Source organism: Armigeres subalbatus, chromosome 1, assembly GCF_024139115.2.
Source record: "Armigeres subalbatus isolate Guangzhou_Male chromosome 1, GZ_Asu_2, whole genome shotgun sequence".
Classification (NCBI taxonomy): Eukaryota; Metazoa; Arthropoda; class Insecta; order Diptera; family Culicidae; genus Armigeres; species Armigeres subalbatus.
The window spans coordinates 259,742,686-259,766,983 of NC_085139.1; the positions used below are offsets into that span (position 1 = coordinate 259,742,686).

The following is a 24,298-nucleotide window of genomic DNA, read 5'->3' on the forward strand; positions in this document are numbered from 1 at the left end:
TGCACTAAGTAAGAATCGTACAAACTGATCTTATATTCTTAGTTGAGATTGCTAATTTGATTATTCTTTCATAGCCCATAAAACTCTGCGTCAGCAAAGATGAATTTTGATTGTTAGGAATAATTGTTGAATTAGATCTACGCACTGAAATTGTAAGTGAACTTTTCTCTGTTACATGATCCCTGCATAGTAATAAATAATTGCATTTCAGCTTGTAGCTGTTGCTAACAGGATTCAGCGTTATATTTAATTATTCCTCAACAAATTCTACAAGAATTTCATCATGAGTCGGTCAGGTCATCAGTCAACCCACGGCGACGATGATGAAACTCCAAGTCACGTAGAAAGCTTAGGGTCTGCTTCGACCTCTGCTAGTCGTCGAGCCAGGCTGCAAATGCAATTACGGCGGCTCGAAGAGGAGCAAGCGATTCTAAAGAAAAGAGCAGCCCTTGAAATTGAAGCGGAATTCACCAAGAAAAAGTATGAGGCCCTGGAGGCCTCCATAGTGGACGATCCGGTGAGCGTTAGAAGCAAAGATGGCAATCAAGTTGCTACAGACGTACACGAAGAGCTACAAGGCGCGGTCGGTGGCCAAATTGGGAAAACAGGGCCCAAAAAGGATCGAGTGAGTGTCAACCCTCCACCTCCAGCAGCAACCAAGCCAGTGTACGTTAAGAAGCCGACGAACAAAGAACAGCCAGGAACGGATCAGCTAGGTCCAACGCCAATATCCGAAGAAATAGAGGATCTACGTCGAATGCTTGAACAGTATAAGATGTTGTATATCGCAGAAAAAGAGAAAAACCAGCGGGAGCCATCGGTACCTTTTCTCAGTGGAAGCAAGGGAGCTATCCCGAAGATGAAAGCTTCAGAGCGTTCGGATAGTCGCCCTCCATCATCAACTCCGAAGCAAACAGAAGAAAAGCAGAATCAACCCAACAAGCATCACAAGTTGTCATCGTACTCAGCAACCGAGAGATGGACAGAAGACGTTCAGATTGCCCCTGAACAAGCAACGAGCAGCAAGTTTGGGTTACAACAAGAAATGTTTCCAAGACGCAACATTCCATTTCTCAATAGCGCAGCGGGCACCACTGGATTCCAAACGGCGAGGAGTCGAAACGATACAGGGCATGCCAGAGCGGCACCTGTCGACACGGTTCAACATTCAGCTGGAGTCGGAATGCAGCCAGAACTTCATAACCTCTCGGTACCACTCGGTCCCACACCACAACAACTCGCCGCACGACAAATTTTACCAAGAGATTTGCCAAGCTTTGCCGGAAACCCAGCAGATTGGCCGGTATTTATAAGCCAGTATGCTTATACCACGGAGGCATGCGGCTATAGTGATGGCGAAAATATGATTCGCTTGCAGCGATGTCTTAAGGGTGCTGCCTGGGAGGCTACGCGAAGTCGCCTTATTCTGCCTGCATCTGTACCCCATGTTATTGAGGCACTTCGTATGAGATATGGGAGATCAGAGCTTCTGATTGAATCGTTGATCGAGAGAGTTAGGAACACACCGTGTCCCAAAGCAGATAAACTGGACACCATCATCGAGTATGGAACGAAAATTCAAACCTTGTGTGATCATATCATAGCTGCAAATCTCTTAGATCATCTCGGTAACCCTACCTTAATGAAGGATTTAGTAGAGAAGCTGCCAGCGGAGTATAAAATGCGATGGGCGTCTTATCGAAAGAATCAACCACTGGTGAATCTCCAAACGTTCGGCGAGTATATGGAAGAAGTCGTAGCTGATGCATGTAGCGTTTCGTTCTACGAAGCGCGAGAAAGGCAAGGTATACGACCGAACTCTTCTGCACTCCGACAGTGGGGGGAGTAACAACATGGTAGCGAGGAATAGCACGAATCGGTCAACAGATTTGGGTAATAATTTTGCATGTTTGATCTGCAGAAAGGTTGGACATCGTGTAAAGGACTGTACGATATTCAAGACACTGTCCATCGATGACCGTTGGAAGAAAGTTCAAGGTCTTGGATTGTGCCGAACTTGTTTGTACAATCACGGTCGCCGATCCTGTCGAATCACGAATAGATGTGGAGTAAATGGCTGTCTAACTCGTCACCACCCCCTTCTTCACTCAAATGCAAAAGATACAATGATTTCATATGCGGCGGCACCAATGGACCACCATTTCCACAATGAAGATCTTCCATCGCTGTTGTTTCGTATAATTCCCGTCGTTTTATACAGTGGATCTAACAAGGTAGCTACGTACGCGTTTCTTGACGAGGGGTCCAATATCTCGATGATCGAACGACAGTTAGCATCAACGCTTGGAGTAACTGGCTACCGGCATCCGTTGTGTCTTAAATGGACTGGCAACGTGACGAGGGAAGAAAGTGAATCACATCGGATAATAGTAGAGATTTCTGGCACTGATCAACGAGCACCGAAGTACATTATGTCCGATGTAAGAACCGTGGATTCACTTGACTTGCCCAAGCAAAGTTTGTCAGTCAAGAAGCTAGCTGGAAGATTTAAACATCTGCGTGGTCTATCTATTCAGGAATACCACGACGTTACACCCCAGTTGTTGATTGGGGTTGACAATCTGAAGCTGGCTGTGCCACTCAAGGTGAAAGAAGGCAGTGAAGGCGGTCCGATAGCCGTGAAAACAAGGCTTGGGTGGTGCGTGTACGGAGGTCACCAGGATGCCCGACAACTGTCCGTCAGCTACCATGTCTGCGAGTGCTCCGAAGAGGAGTCCATGGACGGAACCCTGAAGGCATATTTTTCATTGGAAGAAGTGGGAATTCAACCAGCTGGCGTCGGAATAACCGCGGATGATGAGCGTGCTTTACGGATCCTTGAGCAAACAACTAAATGGGTCGATCAACGCTATGAATCAGGTCTGTTGTGGAAATACGACGATTTTGAGTTTCCTGACAGCTATCCTATGGCTTTGAAACGGCTCCAATGTCTGGAGCGCAGGTTGGCCAAAGATCCAACGCTCAACGAGAATGTTCAGAAGCAGATCTACGAGTATGAGCAAAAGGGATATGCACACCGTGCGTCGCCTGCGGAATTGAATAGTGGGGATCTTCGTCGAGTGTGGTATTTGCCGCTGGGAGCCGTGATCAACCCGAGAAAGCCAGAAAAGGTACGGCTCATCTGGGACGCCTCAGCGAAAGTGGACGGTGTCTCTTTGAACAGCATGCTATTGAAAGGGCCGGACCAGATGACACAACTCCCTGCGGTTCTCTTTCGCTTCCGGCAACAACCAGTCGCCGTGAGCGCTGACATAAAAGAGATGTTCCATCAGGTACGCATTCGGCCAGAAGATCGACACTCGCAGCGGTTTGTGTACCGAACTGACCCTACATCGCCCCCGGAAACGTATCTGATGAATGTGGCTACCTTTGGGTCAACTTGCTCCCCTGCCACGGCGCAATTTGTAAAAAATACGAATGCCAACCAGTTCGTCCATGAATATCCTAGAGCGGTACAAGGAATCATCCACAATCACTATGTAGATGATTACCTTGACAGCTTTGCCACAGTAGAAGAAGCAGCGCAAATTGCGTCACAAGTCAAAGCAATCCATAAACACGGTGGATTTGAAATTAGGAATTGGTGCAGTAACCATCGGGTCGTCCTAGATCAAATTGGAGAAAATAAGGAACAAACAATCATCGATCTGAATTCCGGCAAAGACAAACAGTCAGAACGGGTTCTCGGCATTCTTTGGGACACTGAAGCGGATGAATTTCGATTCAGCACGTCATTGCCGAAAGATATTACCCATCTACGAGCGAATGATACCAAGCCAACGAAGCGTCAACTGGCGCGATGTGCTATGTCGTTTTTTGACCCTCAAGGATTTTTGGCACCATACTTGGTATTAGGAAAAGTACTGTTGCAGGACACTTGGCGCGAAGGAACTGGCTGGGATCAACAGATCTGCGACGGAACGTTCCAGCGATGGAAGGAATGGATAAATATGTTGGACAGTATCAACCATGTGAAGATTCCAAGGTGTTACTTTTCCAATGGCGATCTTTCAACTTTGGAAATGCATACGTTTGTAGACGCAAGCGAGACGGCATATTCCTGCGTCTCTTACTTCCGAATTGCGAATCCCTACGGTTCAGCAGCGGTGGCATTTGTAGCAGCGAAGACCAAGGTAGCTCCCCTAAAACCAACAACCATTCCTCGTTTAGAGCTCATGGCGTGTGTGCTGGGAGTACGGCTGGCCAAATATGTAGTCGATGGGCATTCACTAGCCGTTCAACAACACTTTTTTTGGAGCGATTCTGAGGTTGCAATGAGCTGGATAAATGCAGATCCCCGAAAGTATCGGCCATTTGTTGCTTTTCGAGTGGGAGAGATTTTGGAAAAATCAAACCGTAAAGAATGGCGCTGGATATCGTCCAAGCAAAACCCAGCCGACGAGGCAACTAAGTGGGGATCAGGACCGTTCTTTAACAAGGACAGCATTTGGTATAGTGGACCTGTAGAATTTCTTCGTTACCCTGCACCCCAGTGGCCACCGGAAAAAACCTGTGAGGTGGTGACGGATGAAATACGGGCCTGCTATTCTCATCATGAACTACAAACTCCGGTGCAATTGCTGGACGTCGAAAGGTTTTCCTCTTGGAAAAAGATGCTACGCGTGATGGCATATGTTTGTCGGTTCGTGGACAACTGTAGAACGTCAGTCATGGGCCAAGAACGGAGAAACGGTCATCTGACGCAGCCCGAGTTCAAGAAAGCAGAGGAATGTCTGTTTCGTGCGGTGCAATGGGAGTCATACGCCGACGAGATAGCAACTTTGACCAGTAATCTACTACTCCCAGTACAGAAGCGTCAACCACTGGAAAAGTCGAGCCTTCTCTACAAGATTTCACCGATGTTGGACACAGCAGGAGTTTTGCGGGTGGACGGTAGGATTGGCGCAGCTCAACACGTATCGGTCGACATGAAATTTCCAATCATTCTTCCAAAGCGACACCGTCTGACGATGCTTGTTCTAAATGATCTCCATCGAATGTTACTGCACGCCAACAACGAAACTGTCGTCAACGAAGCACGGCAGCGCTACTACATAGCACAATTACGAACCCAAGTTCGACACGTATCTATGCAATGCCAATTCTGCAAGATACGTAGAGCGCAACCAGCTGTGCCGCGAATGGCTCCCCTGCCCAGGGCTAGGTTGTCGTCTTATGTACGACCCTTCACTTACTGCGGTCTAGATTACTTTGGCCCCCTATTGGTGAAGGTGAACCGCAGTCATGTCAAGCGCTGGGTGGCCATATATACATGTCTGACAATACGTGCGATTCATGTGGAAGTTATCCACTCACTCACAACTGAATCCTGCATAAAAGGAGTACGTCGATTCGTCTGCCGTCGAGGTAGTCCTGCTGAAATCTACAGCGATAACGCTACTTGTTTCCAAGGTGCTGACCGGCTACTTCGAGAGCAAATCAACAAGGGGCTAGCCGCAGAATTCACCAGTACACAAACAACGTGGAAGTTTATTCCCCCGGGCACCCCACACATGGGCGGTGCTTGGGAGAGACTAGTGAGATCGGTAAAAGTTGCTTTAACCGCAATCCAGGACGGTGGGCAGAAGTTAGACGATGAGGCTTTACTAACTTTCTTAGCAGAAGCTGAAGGTATTGTCAACTGCCGGCCGCTTACATATTTGCCTTTAGACTCGATTGAGCAGGAAGCTTTAACACCGAATCATTTTTTATTGGGAAGTTCTTCGGGGGTTCGTTTGCCGGTCGTACAGACAACCGACGAAGTATCTCTTCTGAAAGGTTCGTGGACAGCTATCCAGAGATATCTGGACACCTTTTGGAAACGTTGGACTAGGGAATATCTCCCAACATTAACGAAACGCACAAAGTGGTTCGGCGAAGCTGAACCTGTTCAACCCGGAGACCTAGTAATGATCATTGATGACACTAAGCGCAACGGATGGAAACGTGGGCGCGTGCTCGAGGTATTACCAGCTGCAGATGGAAGAATACGCCAAGCTATTGTACAGGCTGCCGGAGGCGCTCCGGCTAGGAAACCTATTTCAAAATTGGCGGTGTTGGCGGTATCAAAGAATGCTGGAACCGAGAACATGTAGGGTTCCACCAGGGGGGAGAATGTTGCGAAACTGGCAACCTCAACAGGGCGAAAGCGAAGCGAGCGAAACCATGACATATTGGTTGAACGATGCGAGAAACGTCAGGTGTAGACATGAACAAAAAGGAACAAAATTGTTTCGATGCGACAACGAGGTGATTCCAGTGCATGGTAGAAATATGGTTTATATTATATAACTTGCTATCAGAATAGTGTAGAATCTAGGTTTTCAGTAGGAAAACCGCAGGTACATTCAGTACGATAAAATTGAGATGAGTCAGTGCAAGTACAAACGAGTTTTGTTATGTTTCAGGCCTTAGGTATTTCACACGAGGTCCTGTATTGTCTAATCTATTCTGTGGGTTATATGGCTACACAATATAATGCACTAAGTAAGAATCGTACAAACTGATCTTATATTCTTAGTTGAGATTGCTAATTTGATTATTCTTTCATAGCCCATAAAACTCTGCGTCAGCAAAGATGAATTTTGATTGTTAGGAATAATTGTTGAATTAGATCTACGCACTGAAATTGTAAGTGAACTTTTCTCTGTTACATGATCCCTGCATAGTAATAAATAATTGCATTTCAGCTTGTAGCTGTTGCTAACAGGATTCAGCGTTATATTTAATTATCCCTCAACAATAGTGATCAGATAGAATTTGGATAGTAAGTGCTGAGTTTTCAACATTCTACTATAAACTTTTGAACAGAAATGACAATGACATTTCCTTTTGACATTCATCCTACCGAGCAATAAAAAAAAACATAAATACGACAGTAGCAGGATAATGAAATGGCGGAGAAAGGTTATGTTGTTATACCCCCACAAATATTGTTATCACACCATAATTGGACCTTATATGATCGATTTTCAGTTGATAATACTTATTTGACTATTCCTGGTAGAAACAGGCGTTCAGATCCGGAACCGTTAAAATGATCCGGATCTTTGATGTGAGTGAATGATTCGTGGCTCATTATTTTTAAACATCCGGTTCACCTAATCAGCAAATTATTTGACCATTTGTTAGGACATGTCAAAAAGGAAAGTTCATTATGGGTGCTTCATTCGCTTGTGTACAAGAGAGGGTAAAGTTATTGTATGAATGGATAGAAGTGTGAGTCTAAATGACAACCGTTTCAACATTTTACTTTTTTTGTGATTTGTTCCGGTTGAAAGATTTGGATCATTCGAATGGATGACCTAAATCTGATCAGTTCATCGAAGTGATCCGTTCCGCCCATCTCTAATTCCTCGCTTAGCTAAAAGATTAGCACTTATAAATCAGAACATTCGGCCAAAACTTCAATGGCTTTGAGCCACAGTATATTAAACTCAGCTCTATGCTGTTTGCAATATTCAAAATGGAATATCTCATTCACATGCACTAAGTTTACAATATACAGTCAAACCTCCATGAGTCGATGTTCTATGACTCGATATCGACTCATGGAAGCAAATTATTCCATATCAAAAAATATTTTCTGGGTTACTGTGATGGTCCCTCCAAAGAGCTTTCCAAGGATTTCCTATTCCACATCTCGATATTTCCATGAGTCGATGGTCCCTTCAATATCGACTCATGGAGGTTTGACTGTACTACGATATATATGTTTATAATACAAACAATATAAAGTAAAAATGAATTCCAATTTTCCGCAGACCTTTTAATCAAGAGTAGAGGATGAGAGTATTGTAGAGAATAAGACTTGATCAATAAAAACAGCATTATTCAAATTGTTACATAATTTCGTCCTACAATAAAAAATATGTTAATTCGCCACTCTATGATATTTTCGGTGTTTGCATCACAAGAGGTGTGATCAACAAAACAAAGTTTGGCTCGCTGCATCTTGGTAGGCGTGGTTAATTATAACAAATAACACATCGTCGTTGCCAACGCCAAACAGTATAAAAGGCGGGTGTCAACGGGCAAGAAGTCATTCTTACAACGGATGGCGAACGCATCTTATGAAGAAAATCAAGCTCGCAGATTTATCAAGAGCATCAATATGCGAGAAATTATTCAAGAAATACCAGAAGAATGGATCTTTCTCCTTCCACTAAAACGGCCTGAAAAAATAAGTGAAGGGTGGAAGCTTGGTGACCGTGGCAAATCAAGAAGCTCCCTGTTTTTCAAGACGCATGAATACGGTTCGTGACGGCATCCGGTGAATTAAGGGCCAAAATCACGACAGCTTAGAGACAATGAGCTAGATACTAAGGTGAGAAAACAGCCCAACTGCAAGCGTATTAGTGGGTGGAAAATATAAACAAAAAGTCGTAACGTAGATAGTTGCATGATATCTAATGGCAGCTTGTTCGAATTATAGATAGTGGAATCTATATAGATGAGCTAAAGCATGGTTGGGTTCGTTTTTTGAACGTGTACCTGGGGAATATGACATTACACGAATCAAAATGCGATTACTTAACGTTTTCTCGCTTATCTGCCATTTTGAGTAGTTTTTTTTCATTTCATGACAACAAAGCATTTCATGACAACAAAAAGAAGAGAGAGGGAGATGCAAGAAAAAAAAGTAACTAAAATTATGTTCTTTTTTTAACCGTGTATAGTTCGTATGAACTACCACTAGTACTGTGACTACTACATTCGAAAAAGCTGTTATTAGAGGTTATTAGATGCCGTGCAATAATCTACGTCACCAGTTTTGTTAACATTTCTCTTTTTTATCACCTTTAGTTATCTATCTCATTGTTTGATTACTTTTCTCGCCACCGGATCGGAACTTCCGGATGGGAAAATCTTGTTATGAACCGCTGCAACATATTCCTAAATTGGTTTGTTATCGCGATAACACGCTAGTTCCGGATCTAAAGAACAAAACAAATGTTGAAAGAATTATATTTTTTGTGTTGTCCTTGACACCATCTGATACTAACCCATTATCGCTGAAATATTCATAGTTGTTCTCTATTTAGCTTTTCCCGAACCACCAGTATCAAACCTCTGATCTGGCCTGAATTCCGATACGGCATCATCCAGCCCCAAAACACTTCGCATCGCAACTTTCGAATCCATTTATTAAACCTACCTGTACATGATTTTCGATCCGATAAGTTAAACGAATGCATTTATTAAATCGTCGAGTCAAATCGACCAATGCATGCGCGCGTGTTTATGATTTTTTTCAACGCGCCAAAAGGTACTTGATGATGACATTTGAAAGTGTTGCCAGAATTTTCTGATTGTCAAAATGACAAATTGTCACACTCAGTTTAGGCACAATTTGTGGCACACTGTGGCACAAAATGTCACAAAAAATAAAATGAATTCAAATTGAATTGTGCTCAGCGACCCACCCCTTGGTCCACCCCCAACACATCAAGCCATCAAATATCAGAGATATTCATCATTTTCTTGGCACGAGGTGGAGAAGAGCCAAAAAACGATGTAGCAAGTGGTGTACATTCGGAAGCTCATCGGACGATTCCAGATGGAGAACCCAGAACAAACACTCTTCTAATTCCTTGATCTAGTCATAAAATCTGTTCACAACTGAACTCGCGTCAAATTTGAACCGTATAATGTAAGATTTTCGGAACATTTCAGAATTACTAAGAATACTTTTGAATTACAGTTTTATTTTTTGGAAAATTTTCCTGCTATAATTATTCCGTCTCAAAATCACGACGCCCAAAATGGGGTCTCGCTATGTCTGTGCCCTTGGGGTCGGTTACATTACATTACACACTCGTTGTTGTTCTATTATTTAAAAAAAAAAGAAGAAACAAACTGCTTCCATCACTAGGCACCTACACAACATGTACGGACGCATGTCTCTCGTTGTTTTCTATACACTTGCAAATACACAATAGGGTTGGTTTCGAAGGAAGAAATCTGCAGATATGATGTTGACGTCGCCATTCTGAGTACTGAAGAGAAACAAATATATGTTTTGATTTCGCTTGCCATTGTTCCGACTTATTATGCGCACAATTATTATTTAATGATTTAACTTAACAGGGTCACATTTTCTCTCTCGCTTGCGTCAGTCACAGTTTAATTGATGGAATAATGGAAGCGAACATGCGAATCCAATAAGAGTTTTCGTTTACTTCTTGCGTGTACACTTAACAACTAGATCAATTAGTATGATAATATTGCAATTTTGTTCCAATATTCATTTGATGCTTATACTCATTGATTATGGTGTGACCATGAACGAGGGTAAGGGTCTCTCTCATGAAGGGATTATAACAAGGGTCGGAGAGTGATAGGATTCGGTAAACAACATCCAAAAGATAATTTTCCTTTCGTCGAATACGTTCAAAATCACAATTTTGATTAAATTAATAAAATATATAAATAGGAAGCTTTGTTTTAGGATAGGAGAAGGGAAGACCGTTCCTCTGCAACCGTTCTTAACTACTAGGTTTTAGTGGGTGTGTCTGTGTGATTATTTGTGTTGCAGATTGTCACAAAGAGGAAACAGGTTAGGCGAGGGGCGATAATCCTAAAGCGTTGTTTTCTACAGCTCGCGAACGCCGGTTCCGTAGTTCGCTCCACCGGCTTTGTTCAGGTGCTCTTTGAACATCATGAGGTCTAGCTCGTTGCTCGATTCCACTTGCAGTTCGACTGCAAAGTTCTGTAAAAAAATTTAATAAAAGAAGTAGATTATTTTATCCATTCTCAGTGTCCCCGGCACTTCGGGCATCAAACTTACATTGATCACATCCTTGATGATGGACTTGTCGGTGGACATTTTGGCTCGCTGCATCACGCCGACTTCGGGCCCGATCCAGGTGACGAACATGAACTTGCTCCGCTTGGACATCTCGTCGCCCATCTGTATCCGGATGTAGCCGAAGGCTCGCTCGTTGTCGTGGAACTGGGCGCAGAACTCGTCGAAACCGATGCCCTTATCGGAGCAGACGATCTTGAGGCCGTCGAATTTGAACACCGCCCACTCGTTGTCCGTCAGGTTCGACCGGACGTCCTCGTACGCCTCGCGGATCGCGTCCTTGTCCAGGGAGGTGGGGAGGGCCATCTGGAAGAGAAGGTGGAGAAAGGATTTTGTTAATAGTTATTCAAAAATATATTCATTTTTAAACGTGAAATTGGTAGAATTTGAAAACATTCTCCATACTGAATCATCACAATAATCAGGAAATGCATCCTCCGCAGCAGTGCTCTAATGTGGGTCAGTGTGGAACAACTTGGGCATAGCGGTCACAATTGAGTGATGCCCATCGAAAGCAAAAGTTCTCCTTTAGTTGCATATCTTTATGTGATAATAATAGAGAAGCGCAAAATTATCGTTCCCCAACGCCCCACAATATTGCACAATCGTGATCAACGCCGGCTTGTGGAGTTCCGTGGCCAGAATCATCCAACTGTACATCGGTGGCACGCGATTCTTCAACCGCGGACCCTTCGGGCACTCGTCGTCTACTGTGGCTAGCGACTGACTGTGTCTGCCTTGGCTGGGGTGGTCATTCGTGGAAAGTTCTTCCGTGTTGCGGCGGTTACGAAAGTGAAAATCGCGGCGATTCAACTTTCCTTTTGTTTACTACCGCGCGGCGACACCCAAACCTCCCCCTCGCATCGATTAAAACCGCAATTTCCACACTCCATTGATCGGATAAGTACGCGGTTATTAGCGAAATAACAAAACGATATTTTCCCGCACGCAGTTGGTTTCGGTTTGTGCCGGATTGGGCGGAACGTGCGGCTGCGGTTGCGGCAATGGGGCACGACCAATTTGACAGTTTCATTAAACAAATATGGCGGCGGCGCGCAGTGTGCGGTCACGTGCTTGCGGTTGTCCCGTCCCGCTTCATCGAATTTTGATTGAATGTGACGAGAGGTCTGGAAAAATGGATTTCTTACCCCCAGTGAGGTGATCTGCTGGAACGATTAGGGATCGATAAACGTTTACGGAGCTGTGAAAAGAAGGCAAAAATCGGAGCAGAAATTGGCGAAGATTTTCAGCCGTCATAAACAGTTACGTTAGTTGAACACAGCATCATCATTACCAACCTCACCAGTAAATGATTCGAAGAGATACAAAAACGAACAGTGTTGATTGTTTTGCATGATATGCGTGTTTGAGCAGCGTAACCTCACATCAAAAGAGAAACGCAGAAAGAAAGCAACGTGATAACGAATTTGAAGGCTTTCCGTAGGTCTCCCGTCTGACACCGGCACTTGAGGAGCGCCATCTGTTCTGACGAAAACGGTACAGCTTTATCGAAGCAATTCGTTTGTCCGATTCGCTGATAGGTCAAAAACCTCACCAACTGCATCAAAACATGTTCCAAACCGGGTAGTACTAGATTGTTCAGACGTCCACGTGATAACCAAACCCATGGCACGCTTGATTGTTCTGATTTGGCTCACGGTGACGAGGCTTAATGGCGCTAATTATGACAACCATTCACCTGTTTCACAATCAGATTGACGTCCATTTACGGTTTGTATTGTCGCTATTCTTCTTATTTTTTTCAGGCTTCAATAACGGCAATACAGAGCGGTAAGCGATTTCTTTATTTCTTCCTCCCCATCGAAACAAAAAACAATGAATTCCCTATAGGCATAGCGGAAATGCAAGTACATTACCGTCGATGAACTTGAAATTCTTTCTTCGCCTGTTTCTCGCCTGTGTTATGAAGTTTTCGCGTCGCGCGACCCTGAACCTCACCCTTCTTGTTGCTCGGCGCCGATCATTGCGCGGCCATGGCTGGTTGAGGCGTAATTAGTACCTCTTGAGTGGTAGTAGATCGCCCCTACAAACGGCTACAAGGGATGTGAGCAGGCTCTCACTGTTTGGCCGTTTACGTCATTCACGCGTGCACGCGTAGGGGCGTTTAATGCTTCACGCTGTGTGCGCGCAATACAGCATGCGTCGAGACCATATGAGTCTCAATCGCATATAACAAAACGAATTTGCATATTTGCCAAAGGAGAACAAGAAGCGGAACATGCGAAGAACGTGTCCATATATTCGAAGTTTATGGGTCTGCCGCTGCAATAACCAGCAGTTAGGCGTCATTCGCACCATCATCGTCGCCGCCTTGGCTTGTGATGCGATGCTTATGCGCCAATGATGATTGTTTTTGTTTATGGACCGCTTTGTGATTGGAACGGATGTCTGTCGGTCTGGCGCGCGGTGTGGAATTCTTTGTTACATGCACGGCGGAATGGAAACCTAAATAGTTTGAGCGTGCCTGCATGCAATCCAATGAGTGTAAATGCATGCATGACGCATCCCATCCGAAAGCGATTTGCAATTCTCGCCCTTTCCCTTTCGCTAGTTTTTTTTCTTCAATGAGGTTCCCTGAGCTGCGCTAATGAGACTGGGAGCGGGCTGAAAATTTATTGGAGAATGGTGTGGGAATTTGCGGATAGCGTAAATATAGTAGCGCCGGCACAGCAACGATTAGCAGTATGATTAATGGGGGGTGTGTTGCATGTGTAGGAAAAGTAATGTTTGTTTCCATGATCGGAAAGTGAAAAATGTGAAGACTTGATTTTCACACCCATATGGTTTTGACAGCTAATGTTTTATTTTTCGGTCAGAAACAAAGCACGTGAAAGTTCAATACCATGCCCTGCTATTCTAGTACTACAGCCACGACTTATCCAGGTGCAGCCTTTGATGGCAATATTTAATGTTTAAATAAGAATGCAATTCAATGGTTGAAGAGTGCTCGACGCTGTTCTCATCTCAGCGGAAAGTGAACGTGACTTTTACGTTTGATGAGCATGGTCACGTGTTACGATCGACGTCCATTTGCACATCTACACTGTCTTGATCTGATTACGTAATCAGAGGAATGAAATTAAGATTGTATAATCAACGATATTATCTCGAGATAACTCAATACGTGTGATGATTCACACAGTAAATAGACTTTCACGCTAAAATATGTAGGCTAGCCATTAGGTGTGGTGTTTAAATTTTGATCTACATCAGCAAATACAATCAAAATTGTGGCGTGAATTGATAACACGGTAAATTGCACCATTAAACTGTCGCACTGGATCGTTTCTATGAATGTGTCGACTACCTGGAAAAACCTAGAAAGACAGAGGAACTCAAGGATTTTCAATTTGGACCTGGAATGTCATGGAAAGTCAAGGAATTTTGATTGAGGTCAGGGAAAAAAACCACACAACCCAATATTGAAAATGTTAAGTGTTTTTTTTATTCAAGCAATATAGCTTATTTTTTGTATGACCGTTGACAGTCTTTCTCAGGGTAGAAATATTTCACAGTCAATGCAGTGAAAAACATGGATCTCAGTATAATCTGCAGTCGCCTTCATCGCCGCCGTGGTGAGTGCGACTGGGTGCAGCCGAAAAATCATTTCCAACACCGACCATTCAATTTCGCATTCAGCCCCTATCAAGTCGCTCTGACAGGCTGCTCAGTTCGCGCCTTACCGTATGACTGTGTGTGAGTGGCCCATTTAAACCATTTAAACGCGTGGTGAATTTGTACATTTTGCTGTGGTAAATTTCATCTTCGCGGCGCAGTGGGTGATGTGAGTTCTGTTGTTTACTTTTCTGTCTCTCCGGGAATGTGAGGTTGATTTCAAAGCAGGAAGAAAATAAAAAAAAAAATGATATAAAAAACATCACCTTCATCCAGTGCTGTCGAATATTTATAACCCTGGTTTCTAGACTAAAAGTCTTCTCTGGGCCTATAGGCGAATTCAAGAAGGATCCAGTGGTAGAGTGCGCTGCGAGAGTTTGGGAGAAAAGTCGTCAGAAGCGATTGTTTACATTCAAAATCAACTTTTCTCCATAAAATTTACTTCACTTTTTGGTATATTGTCACATGTTTTCCACTGGCAATGGCTTCTCACAGTCTTTAAGGTGATTATAGAAAGAAGCCCGTGGTGAATTTCAAATTCACCACACGTTTATTTACATTCATTTCCAAAATCCCAAATCAGGCGTAATAGTTTTCGTACAGTGCCGAAACTCAAATTATGATTGTTCACCGTAACTAAGCAAACGATCTACCATTATTTCAGCCCCATACGCGTTATGGTTCTTTCATCTCGTGCTCTTGAAAAAAAATATTGGAAAAGCACGTGGTTTACAAAATGGCCGGTTTCTGGCTTCATTCTATAATCACCTTAAGCAGCTGTTGAAGACGAATCCCAAAGAAAACAAAATTTTCTTCCAATTTGCGACTATTCCAGCTTTCATAAATGGTTGGATTAACCAGAAAACGTGAAAATCGTACTCCCTCCGTATGCTGCCAATACACTTTTTTGGACAACGATACTTTTTTCGTGGTTCTTGTGACGACCACCAGATGTCGAAATAATCGATGAGCTTTACTCAAATTAGCCTATTCCATGTTGCCCATGGTGATGGAGCTCGTGTCTGTTAACCTCTATTTTAGATCAGTAACAGAGGTTACAAAGCCACGTTGCTCACATGGTCAAATGGCCAGATCCAAATAGTTTTTATATTTTAGATTATTTAGTTTGAGTGGTTTTGAGTCGGAGTCGTTTTTGCTGCAGTTTTCTTATCAGTAGCGTAAAAGTAATGTATTGTGGATTTTAAGGGTATGCGATAACACACTTTTTCCTAACGAAACGAAACGAAACGAAATTTAAAATGTCTATGTTGATTCGGATCGAAACGAAACGAAATATAGATTTCTTTCGAGACTTCGAAACGATACGAAATCAAGGTTCATTTAATTCGAAATTTTTCGAAACGAAACGAAATTTGGATTTTTTTTCCGCGGAATTTTTATTGAATTGGTTTTACATAACGCAATTCTGATTTCACTTTTTCAAAGTCGAATAACTGTTTTGCGACCAAAAGAGTTATAATAACTGAAGAGGCAATCTGTGATAAATCGCCACATTCTCGCCGCATATGCCATTGGCGATAAGGCAATACCCCAGCATTTGTGCCACTTTCATCGTGGAACGTGTGCTTCTGAATCTGATCAATTTTATATTAGTTTTATATAAGTAAGTATATAAAAATAAAGAATTTGTGGGATTTTTCATATACGGATTCAAATTTCGTTCAAAAACTTAGTTTACTTATGAATTATGTAATTATGCTGAGCATACTTCATATTGTCTTATCAGCGTGGTTTTACAGTACACAGGATTTTGTTTCTACACGATTTTTTTTCACTCGTATTTTTATTCGTGTGACTTCAATTTACCACCAAAATCTTTGCAACATGTTTCAAAAAATCCTAAATAATTCCTAAAAAAATCGCATGGTAATTAATATGCGTTAAGCATTTCGGATGAGTGAAAAATGAAGAAAGTGTAAATCGTGTAAAAACAAAATCCAGTGTATTGACTTAGTCAAAATTTGAAAACGAATGCATAGATTTATTTTTTTATTTAGTGGGATACTCAACTATGTATCCACATCTGCCAGGCGTATACGCAGATATAGAATTGATATTACTAGATCAACATTTGAAAAGGGTGTGTCTGCCAAAATTTATTCCTTCTTATTCCTCGTCTACATATATAGCATACATTTGCTCACTAGAAGAATCATGTGCACCTTTCTAAAATGCACAAAGATATGTATTGAATTTCACAGACCGATAGTCTTATATACAATCAGCTCGAAGAACTGAGCTATTGTGTGTGTGTCCTTGGTAGATGAGAACAGCTGTTATGGTCAATATGTGCTGAAAGCAATCATAAGTAAAGAATTTTCAGCAATTTTAATGATCTTTCAACCCGTTCTGGATTTTTTTTTGCAAATTCCATGCGTAGATCTAGAAATGCCCACAAATCTGCAATGTTCCTCACATATTGTGCAAATAGTCGAAGAAGAGCTTAATAACGTTTCTTAACTGTACACGTCGCAGTTGCTAATCATGATTGGCCGAGAAACAGCAAAATGCATAGCTCACCAATTAAATAATATTCTTGGGATACAAAAAAGTCAATAACGGTGCTTATAGTCAATTTAGTATTAGGAGAGGAAAATTAGTGTAACACTCATTGTTTTAAGAGACCGAGGTATGCTTTGCATCTCCGTGAGCGCTACGGAAAAGGAATCGTTGGTTAGTTGAGAAGGTAATTCATGTGAAACCCTTTGGTAAGCGACAAAATATTTTTTGTAAACGAAGTTATTTTGAAAACAAGAAGATGAAAACTGTGTTTCAAATAAATCCAATGCAAGATCAATGTGCTTCGTTTAATAATCTTCTACAACACGATCGATTTCGCACTAAATAATATTGTGCTCTTTGATGCAGGCATTAACAGGGTTCCGACCTTTCTTTTCGTTGAGACCAAAGCAAGCGTTTTTTGTTAAAAAAGCGTTCGTTTTCGTGAGAATTATCGCAGAACAATTATAAAAATTGTATGGCCACGGTGGGACTCGAACCCAGCATGTCAACAATAACAGCCATAGAGATGCGCTCACTCTAGCCACACCACCAAGCTATCTGCATGTAGGTACCAGGTTATTTGTTCTACAAAGGCTACTACCGTTTGCTTTGCTGGCACCGAAAATGATCGGATATGAAAGAAAACGAGTAAACCAATTTCCGACGGCAATCAAAGTGAGCGAAAAATGGTTATCACTCTCCAGACTGTTTTTCTTTCCCAAAAAGTGATTTCTCCCCGAAATTTTTCGTGAGGGAGCATTCTGTGCTCCTGAGATTGAGTGAGCATTACAAACGCTGGACATTAGTTTTATCACTTCGCGTTCTCCCACACTAGCTGGCGTGATCAGCATCAACACGATCGATTGCACACTGGTTAAACAAATTTCTGCTACGCGAGGTAGATTTTTATCACTTCGCGTTCTCCCGGACTAGCTGCCGTCCCATGACCAGCAGCAACACGATCGATTCCGCATTCATATTGTGCAAATAGTAAAAAAATATCACAAAATTTTAATCATGGAAACACTGAAGACGTTTTATAGAAGAAAACTACTTACGTATTTGTCGACTAAGAATGGGGTTAGTAAGCGTTAATAGAAAAATTTGTATAACCTGAAGTTTTGAAAACAACTTAACGATTTTGTTCAGCGGCGCAGCCAAAATTTTTTTATAATATAAAGTATGGATTAGTTTAAATTTGTTTCGAAATTCCGCGGAATTCCGTTAAATTTCGTTAGAAGCTAGTTTTTTCTAGCGAAATTTTTGTAATTTTACGAAACGAAACGAAATCAAGAAATCAGATTTCGCCATGCTCAAATTCCGCGAAATTCCGCGGAATTTCGTTTCGAACCACCTGAAACGAAATTTTTCGAAATACCGCATATGCTTAGTGGATTTAAATAAAAATTGGCAACGGGTCGCTGGCACACTGGCAACCTTGTTGACTTCCGATACAAATTTCCAGTAACATAATTCATTCTCGCAACACTGTACTGATCAAAACAAACAAGTTTCATTTTAAAAAACAACAACAAGTGATCGTACCCAAAGTTTATTTTTGCATAAAAATCAAAAACTATGCAGTAAGTATAGTGGTTTTTCTTGCAAAGTGGGGTTAAACTTAAAGTTGAATTTATTTCAGGGTTCAAGACGAGAATCAAGATGAATTTTCATACACTGATTATGAAGAACTCATCAACCCCGACACCGTCGAAGAGGGTGAAGCTGATAACGTCGAGGAAGCCGATCCGCTACAAGAAGTCAGCGGTGCAGCAAGCGACGACGTATTTTCTTTTACGGGAATCTTTTTTCAACGGTTCTACAAGAGCCAACTGCGTCCTAAGGAAGGGACTAGGATGGTTGTGCATGGGGACACCGCCACTGAGATCATCGACTGTATGTGGGACATAGCTTTGGCAAAAATTGAACGACAGGTGCTATTCGACGACGAAACCCCCAGATGTTTGGATAACGCTCATCCTACGGTGAACGATGTCAACGATTTTAATACACTGCAAGACACCACCAAAAAAAGATTTACTCAACAACTGATGCCATTACTGCCAGAATTTTGAGGGGTTGGAAGGATTAACCAATGAGAATATATGTGATCGTGCTGGTGTACACTCCGTCAGAGATGATGCAGCTTTAGCGGACGAACTAAAAGGCAAACACATACACCTTGAGGGCCATTACAGCTCATGGGCAAATTTCAATCATTCGTCACCGGCGCACAAGCCGGACGAGATGAAACACTCATCCACGCCCTCAATGCAGCTATCGAAGTACTTCCGATGGGTTCCCACATCCGAGCCGAGTAGGTTGGTGGCAGTTCATAAGGGATTAATTGTTGCACAACATAATAACAGTGGATGGTTGCGAGAAATGGGAAATGTGAAACGAACATTGATCGAGTGCAGGAAAGCGCTGGATGGAGCCAAATCGATGGTTGAGAACTTGGAGCATCGAGGGTTAGTTGGCACCGAACTGTTCACTTCCATGGAGCAGGCTGTTCGTCCAGATGAAATGGAACTGAGCCAACATCTAGCGGGCAGTGTAGCTGACTGCGAAGACCTTGATCACCAGTAAATTCAATCTACATTCCGTGGTTTAAAATCACAAAATCTTCATAACGAATGTTTATAATTTTGTTTTTGAAAGTCGTTCTTTCGAATTAAAGAATGTGAAATAAAATGCGACTTCATGTATTTGATTTATTCTTATTATTTTATATTGCTTGTAAGAGAACCCATCGTTTATTATCGGGTTGTAATATTCAAACCAATGTTCTTAGCATCTTGCTGAAGACCTTTCTCTGGCAGAAATGTACCACCGGAAAAGTAACTACAATGCTCAAAGATCTTTGTATATGAATAGACTTTGAATCGATTCATAGCATCACAAATATCTGCCAGAATAGGAGCTCCTTCAAGATGTGCTATTTTTCAAATTTCGTTTGATCAATCCAAAAATTATCTCAATTGGGTTAAAGAATGGACAATATGGTGGCAGAAAGATAGGGATTATCCCAATAGATCGAAGATATCGTATAATGAGAGAATCTTTCGACTGAGAAAACTTGTAGTAAAGTGTCTTTCGGCGTTGCAGTCTCGAAGAAATTAAAAACTATTTAGTTTCAATGTCCGACGTTTCGATGTATTTAACATCTTTATCAAGGATTAGAAACAGCTATTGTTTCTAATCCTTGATAAAGATGTTAAATACATCGAAACGTCGGACATTGAAACTAAATAGTTTTTAATTTCTTCGAGACTGCAACGCCGAAAGACACTTTACTGATATCGTATAATATTAACATAACAGTGGATCCTTGCCTCGTCTAGGATCCAGACTGACAGTAATCCTGGATATTGCTGAACCTCTTTGTTGTTGAGAGCAAACTTTCTACAGCATTCGTTATTGCTCATAACTGCTCGTTACATAAACAGCACAATAATTTACAAAAAGTGGAACAAAAAGTGACCCAATAAAGTTTGTAACTCTGTTTACAAATCAATAAACAAAAAGTTATCCGCCAAACAAGTGACACAAAAAGTTCGGAAGACAGGTCGGAAGTCGGAAGTCCCGACTTCCGAAGTTCAATTTAGTGCTGGTGGCGACACAATAATAAAATTATATTGGTGTGCTTATGAAATGCGATATATCTTGATAAATATAAATTGCTGACTATGTTGCAAGTAATCAACTCTAATGAAAACCCTAAAATATCACATTCCTCTTGGTTGAAAATTTTTTGCTCAAAATTTCGAAAATTATCTAGTGAAAGCAGTCCAAAACTGAATCAAATGGCTGAAATGGGCCATGGTTCGGAACCGTTCAACAAACAATCATCAAAAATATTCAACCTACAACCAATATTATCTTCGCGAACCTTTGACGGCACTCCCCATAGCATCGGCATCATCTCCAAATAAGATTCGGCAGGCGATGGTCTCAATTAAACGTTACCTACTCGATACTCCATAACCATACTTGGACGCGGGAGGAGAATAATGTTGTTGTCAATGTCAATGTTTCAGTTTTACGTTCGCTGCTTTTGATGTTTATAAATAAAACAGTTTTATCAGGAAATATTGTGGTTGATGTTCGAGAATTTTGTCCAAAAATAATTTCAGTGAAAAATGCTTTAGGACTTTTTTTTTAAGATAATTATTCCCTTCACAAAGTTTTCGAAATTACTTCAGAATTCTTCCTGAAACATAAAAAAAACAATCACAAAGGATTTCCAATAGCTTTTTCCATTGTTTTTTTCCTTGAGCTTCTCGATGGATGTTCAGTAGAATTTATTCAAAAGCTCCGCTCCAAAAACATGGTAAATTGTATGATATTTACTTTTCTTCTTCATCGTCTACATTGGCATTACATCCTCCTCTGGGCCATTGCCGTACGCAGCTTAGAGTTCATTAAGCTCTTTCACAGTTATCAACCGCGAGGTTCCTAAGCCAAGTTACCATATTTGCATTTGTATATCATGAGGCTAACACGGGGGTAGCAGGTACTATGTCCAAGGGCTTTACGACTCCTCCCCACGGCCTCTGCGAGTTAGGGGCCGTAGGTGGGGCTTGGCAGTTGGCTCTGTTAAACCACTACAAAAAGCTGAATGTGTCCGTAAGCAGGCTCTATCAAAGCAACCGTGTGCCGTTAAAAGCGCACAGCAGCCCATTGAGTGCCAATTGGCATATCAGGATCAATATCAGTGGGATCCTGATTATGGCATTATGGCCGCGTGTATCGCTTGTATCGTAATATTGTGAACGCGAGGGCTGGCAGTCTGATATTCTACTCTCTTAATACAGCCGGGGGACACTGCCTCGAAACGACTGGGCTGTCTTCCGTCCCCTAAAACCGTGGCAGGCCTTGTAGCACGCTGTCTAATCCTGCCACCAAGCTACGCCTACTGGGTGGGAGTAGGCTCAGATGCTCTTTCCTGACTTGCGCTGATCTGGCTCTGAACAGTCTGAACACGTAAGCGTCAACCCTTGCATGGCCTCCCTGCATACCGTAAGGCATGTAAAGATAACCACGGGAGCATTAAAGGCGACTACTCCATTGGATTCAGCGGCAGCCACAATGGGGACGATGCGTTAGGCATGGATGCGGTAAACTTCTTTGCCCAGTTGGGTTTGGCGAGGTCTCCTCCCAGGGAGGCGGAGAGCGGAGTGACGGAGGTTGCAGGTGGTCGTCGAACAACTCGATGATATCATCAAGTTCGCGAGCGCAAGCTAGAACATCATCAGTAAGGAACTGAAACAGAACCTTCGGATGCTCCGCCAGGCTGTTCGAGTCGCAAGACAAGAACAGAATGCGTTTATCACGCGGATGGTGGGAAGAGAGAAGGCCGACAAAGGTGCCCAAACCGATGCCTTCTCCTTCCTTGGAGGAGCGACCATGGCCCAAGAGGCGATTGATTTCGCCCTGACGGCCAAGGAAGAAAAGACTGCGCCTAACCCGAAACGGCTCAGGCAGCAATCCGGCGAAGGCGTTCAGAGCAAAGCCAAACGACGTGCGACCATAAAGGCCAAACGTCGTCTGGACGGGCAGATCGGAGTGCAGAGGAGCCCGAAGGACGTTGACCCGAGAAGGTGACTTCTCGGCCCAAAAAGGCGAGCCAAAAAGGCCGGCCATCGGTACAAAGGACCGAAAATCCCTGGCAGCTGGCCAGTAGGACGAAGCGGAAGTCGACCCTCAAAGAAAGCTAAGGACAGAGGCGAGGCCTTGTTAGTGAAAACTGCTAAGGAAAAGTACGCTGAAGTCCTTACACGGAGAAAAAATGTGGATGAATGTGGACCTGATACTACTTCAAATCAACAATATTTTTGCATTAATTTATGAATAACAATATTTTTGGTTGATACAACAACAAATAGGGTTGAATCAACCATATGCGATAGTTTTATATTTATATTTGTTTCAACCATGCTTTTCAGATGTCACTGTCAAATATTACATCAGAAAACAACAATATTTATGGTTGTTTTCACTTTCGAAAATGCTACGAAACTACTTTATCGACACTACGATGACATCAACAAAATAGGAAAATGTGACAGAAGCAGAATCAAACTAGCTACAAGGGGAGTAAGAGTCATCCACATTACCTCTGCTCCATGCTTACTTCTTGTAGACAGGATGATTTATGTTGATCAGTTTCTACATTTTTTTTTCATATTACGAAATGGTTGTCAGAAATGGCAGCCGCTGGATCAATCGAAGAGGTCAAGCCTTACTAGAAGCGCTACCGAAGCTCGACGCAGTGCTAGTCAATGATGGTTCCGCTAGCACGTTCAGAAGGAACGGGGTCGAGTCATGGATTGACGTAACCTTTGTCAGTCCTGGTCTGGCACCCATAGTGATCATCTAGCAATTCGCTTTAAGATCAACTATGGCGTGCAACATCCGAGGTCCGGGGATCCCCATCAGGTCTGTGGGTGGATGACCAATCACTTCGACAGCAAAGTTTTCACCGCGGCCCTGGACCTGGAAGTCACTGTGCGACGCCACCATGCCGAGGAATGGCAAAATTTATGTTCAGCAGGGAACTTGAAAGAGGACGTCAGCTCCGGGGTAGATCCTGCACTCGCTGGCTGTGTGTAATCGAGGAAGATGTGCATGCAGCCGTTGCGAAGAGCAACCCGGCATAAGAGATTACATTCGGGTTTGCTCCGGACAACACGGAGTGTACAATCATTATATACAGGATCACTATCTGGCATGTAAGCTTCGCGAAGGCCGGCCAGTATAACCGGGTCTAAGCGTGAGAGAACCAGGCGGCTGAACATACAGTGACTGTCGTGCCAGGGCGCTGCGGAGCAATTCGCTCATGAGCTCGACAAATAAACCAAAGCACAACCAACTGGAGAAAATTTGTGTAGTGTAATTAAGGGGGGGGGGGGGTTTGGAGTTGGGTGTTGGATAGAAATGGCTAATTTTTGCAAAGAGCGAGAGATGTAAAAAACTAGGCCAAAACTATTCATTTTTAGAGTACTTTATTTCAGGAGTAAGAAACCACTCCGAGGAAAAAGAAATTGGACACACATGATCGCCACTTTTTGTTTCGGATGTTTCTCGATGTAAAATGCTTAAAGTATACGATTTAAGAAGGACATGATGAACAATTTATTTAGTTAGGTATTCAAAAACGACATTGGAAGAAATATTTTTTTCATGAAAGTTATCAAAAAATCGATTTTTGTAAAAGATAGAAAATTTAATATTTTTTAAACTTGCGGGAGACTTGATCCCCATATCGGGGGGAATTGATCCCTTTAATTGAAGATTATGTTAATTCAT

At 42.5% G+C, this 24,298-nt stretch overlaps 4 protein-coding genes across 5 annotated transcripts in view; 3 read left to right on the forward strand and 1 right to left on the reverse strand.

Annotated features, from left to right (window-relative positions):
* Positions 1 to 2,126: 2,126 nt before the first annotated feature.
* Positions 2,127 to 4,545, forward strand: LOC134207258 (uncharacterized). The gene is made up of 2 exons (XM_062682979.1): positions 2,127 to 4,471; positions 4,515 to 4,545. The coding sequence occupies exons 1-2, from the start codon at positions 2,127 to 2,129 to the stop codon at positions 4,543 to 4,545; spliced, it is 2,376 nt and encodes a 791-aa protein (XP_062538963.1).
* A 136-nt stretch (positions 4,546 to 4,681) lies between these two features.
* Positions 4,682 to 6,801, forward strand: LOC134213248 (uncharacterized). 2 transcript variants are annotated; one of them, XM_062692067.1, is made up of 4 exons: positions 4,682 to 6,362; positions 6,429 to 6,507; positions 6,574 to 6,651; positions 6,711 to 6,801. In XM_062692067.1, the coding sequence occupies exon 1, from the start codon at positions 4,692 to 4,694 to the stop codon at positions 6,114 to 6,116; it is 1,425 nt and encodes a 474-aa protein (XP_062548051.1). In that variant the 5' UTR covers positions 4,682 to 4,691; the 3' UTR covers positions 6,117 to 6,362; positions 6,429 to 6,507; positions 6,574 to 6,651; positions 6,711 to 6,801. The 2 variants fall into 2 exon arrangements, with proteins under 2 accessions (XP_062548051.1, XP_062548041.1); XM_062692057.1 differs by having other exon boundaries at positions 6,574 to 6,718.
* Positions 6,802 to 9,711: 2,910 nt separating this feature from the next.
* Positions 9,712 to 24,298, reverse strand: part of LOC134213256 (coactosin-like protein) — a 95,187-nt gene continuing 80,600 nt past the window's right edge. Inside the window, exons 2-3 of the mRNA XM_062692096.1 lie at positions 10,811 to 11,134; positions 9,712 to 10,732 (exon numbers count right to left, since the gene is read on the reverse strand). Of these exons, the coding sequence (XP_062548080.1) occupies positions 10,616 to 10,732; positions 10,811 to 11,134 (441 nt within the window). The 3' untranslated portion in view covers positions 9,712 to 10,615. The remainder of the gene's footprint in view (positions 10,733 to 10,810; positions 11,135 to 24,298) is intronic.
* LOC134213251 (uncharacterized) lies at positions 18,522 to 19,214 on the forward strand. Its single transcript, XM_062692081.1, has 2 exons — positions 18,522 to 18,570; positions 18,630 to 19,214. Exons 1-2 carry the CDS (start codon positions 18,566 to 18,568, stop codon positions 19,060 to 19,062), a joined length of 438 nt encoding a protein of 145 aa, XP_062548065.1. The 5' UTR covers positions 18,522 to 18,565; the 3' UTR covers positions 19,063 to 19,214.

What these genes read in the sequence shown, in the direction of transcription:
- LOC134207258 (XM_062682979.1), top strand. Translation starts at nt 2,127, where the DNA reads ATGATTTCATATGCGGCGGCACCAATGGACCACCATTTCCACAATGAA. An exon ending in TTTAACAAGGACAGCATTTG is followed by an intron (nt 4,472 to 4,514) that starts GTATAGTGGACC and finishes CCTGCACCCCAG; the next exon opens with TGGCCACCGGAAAAAACCTG.
- LOC134213248 (XM_062692067.1), top strand. Translation starts at nt 4,692, where the DNA reads ATGGGCCAAGAACGGAGAAACGGTCATCTGACGCAGCCCGAGTTCAAG.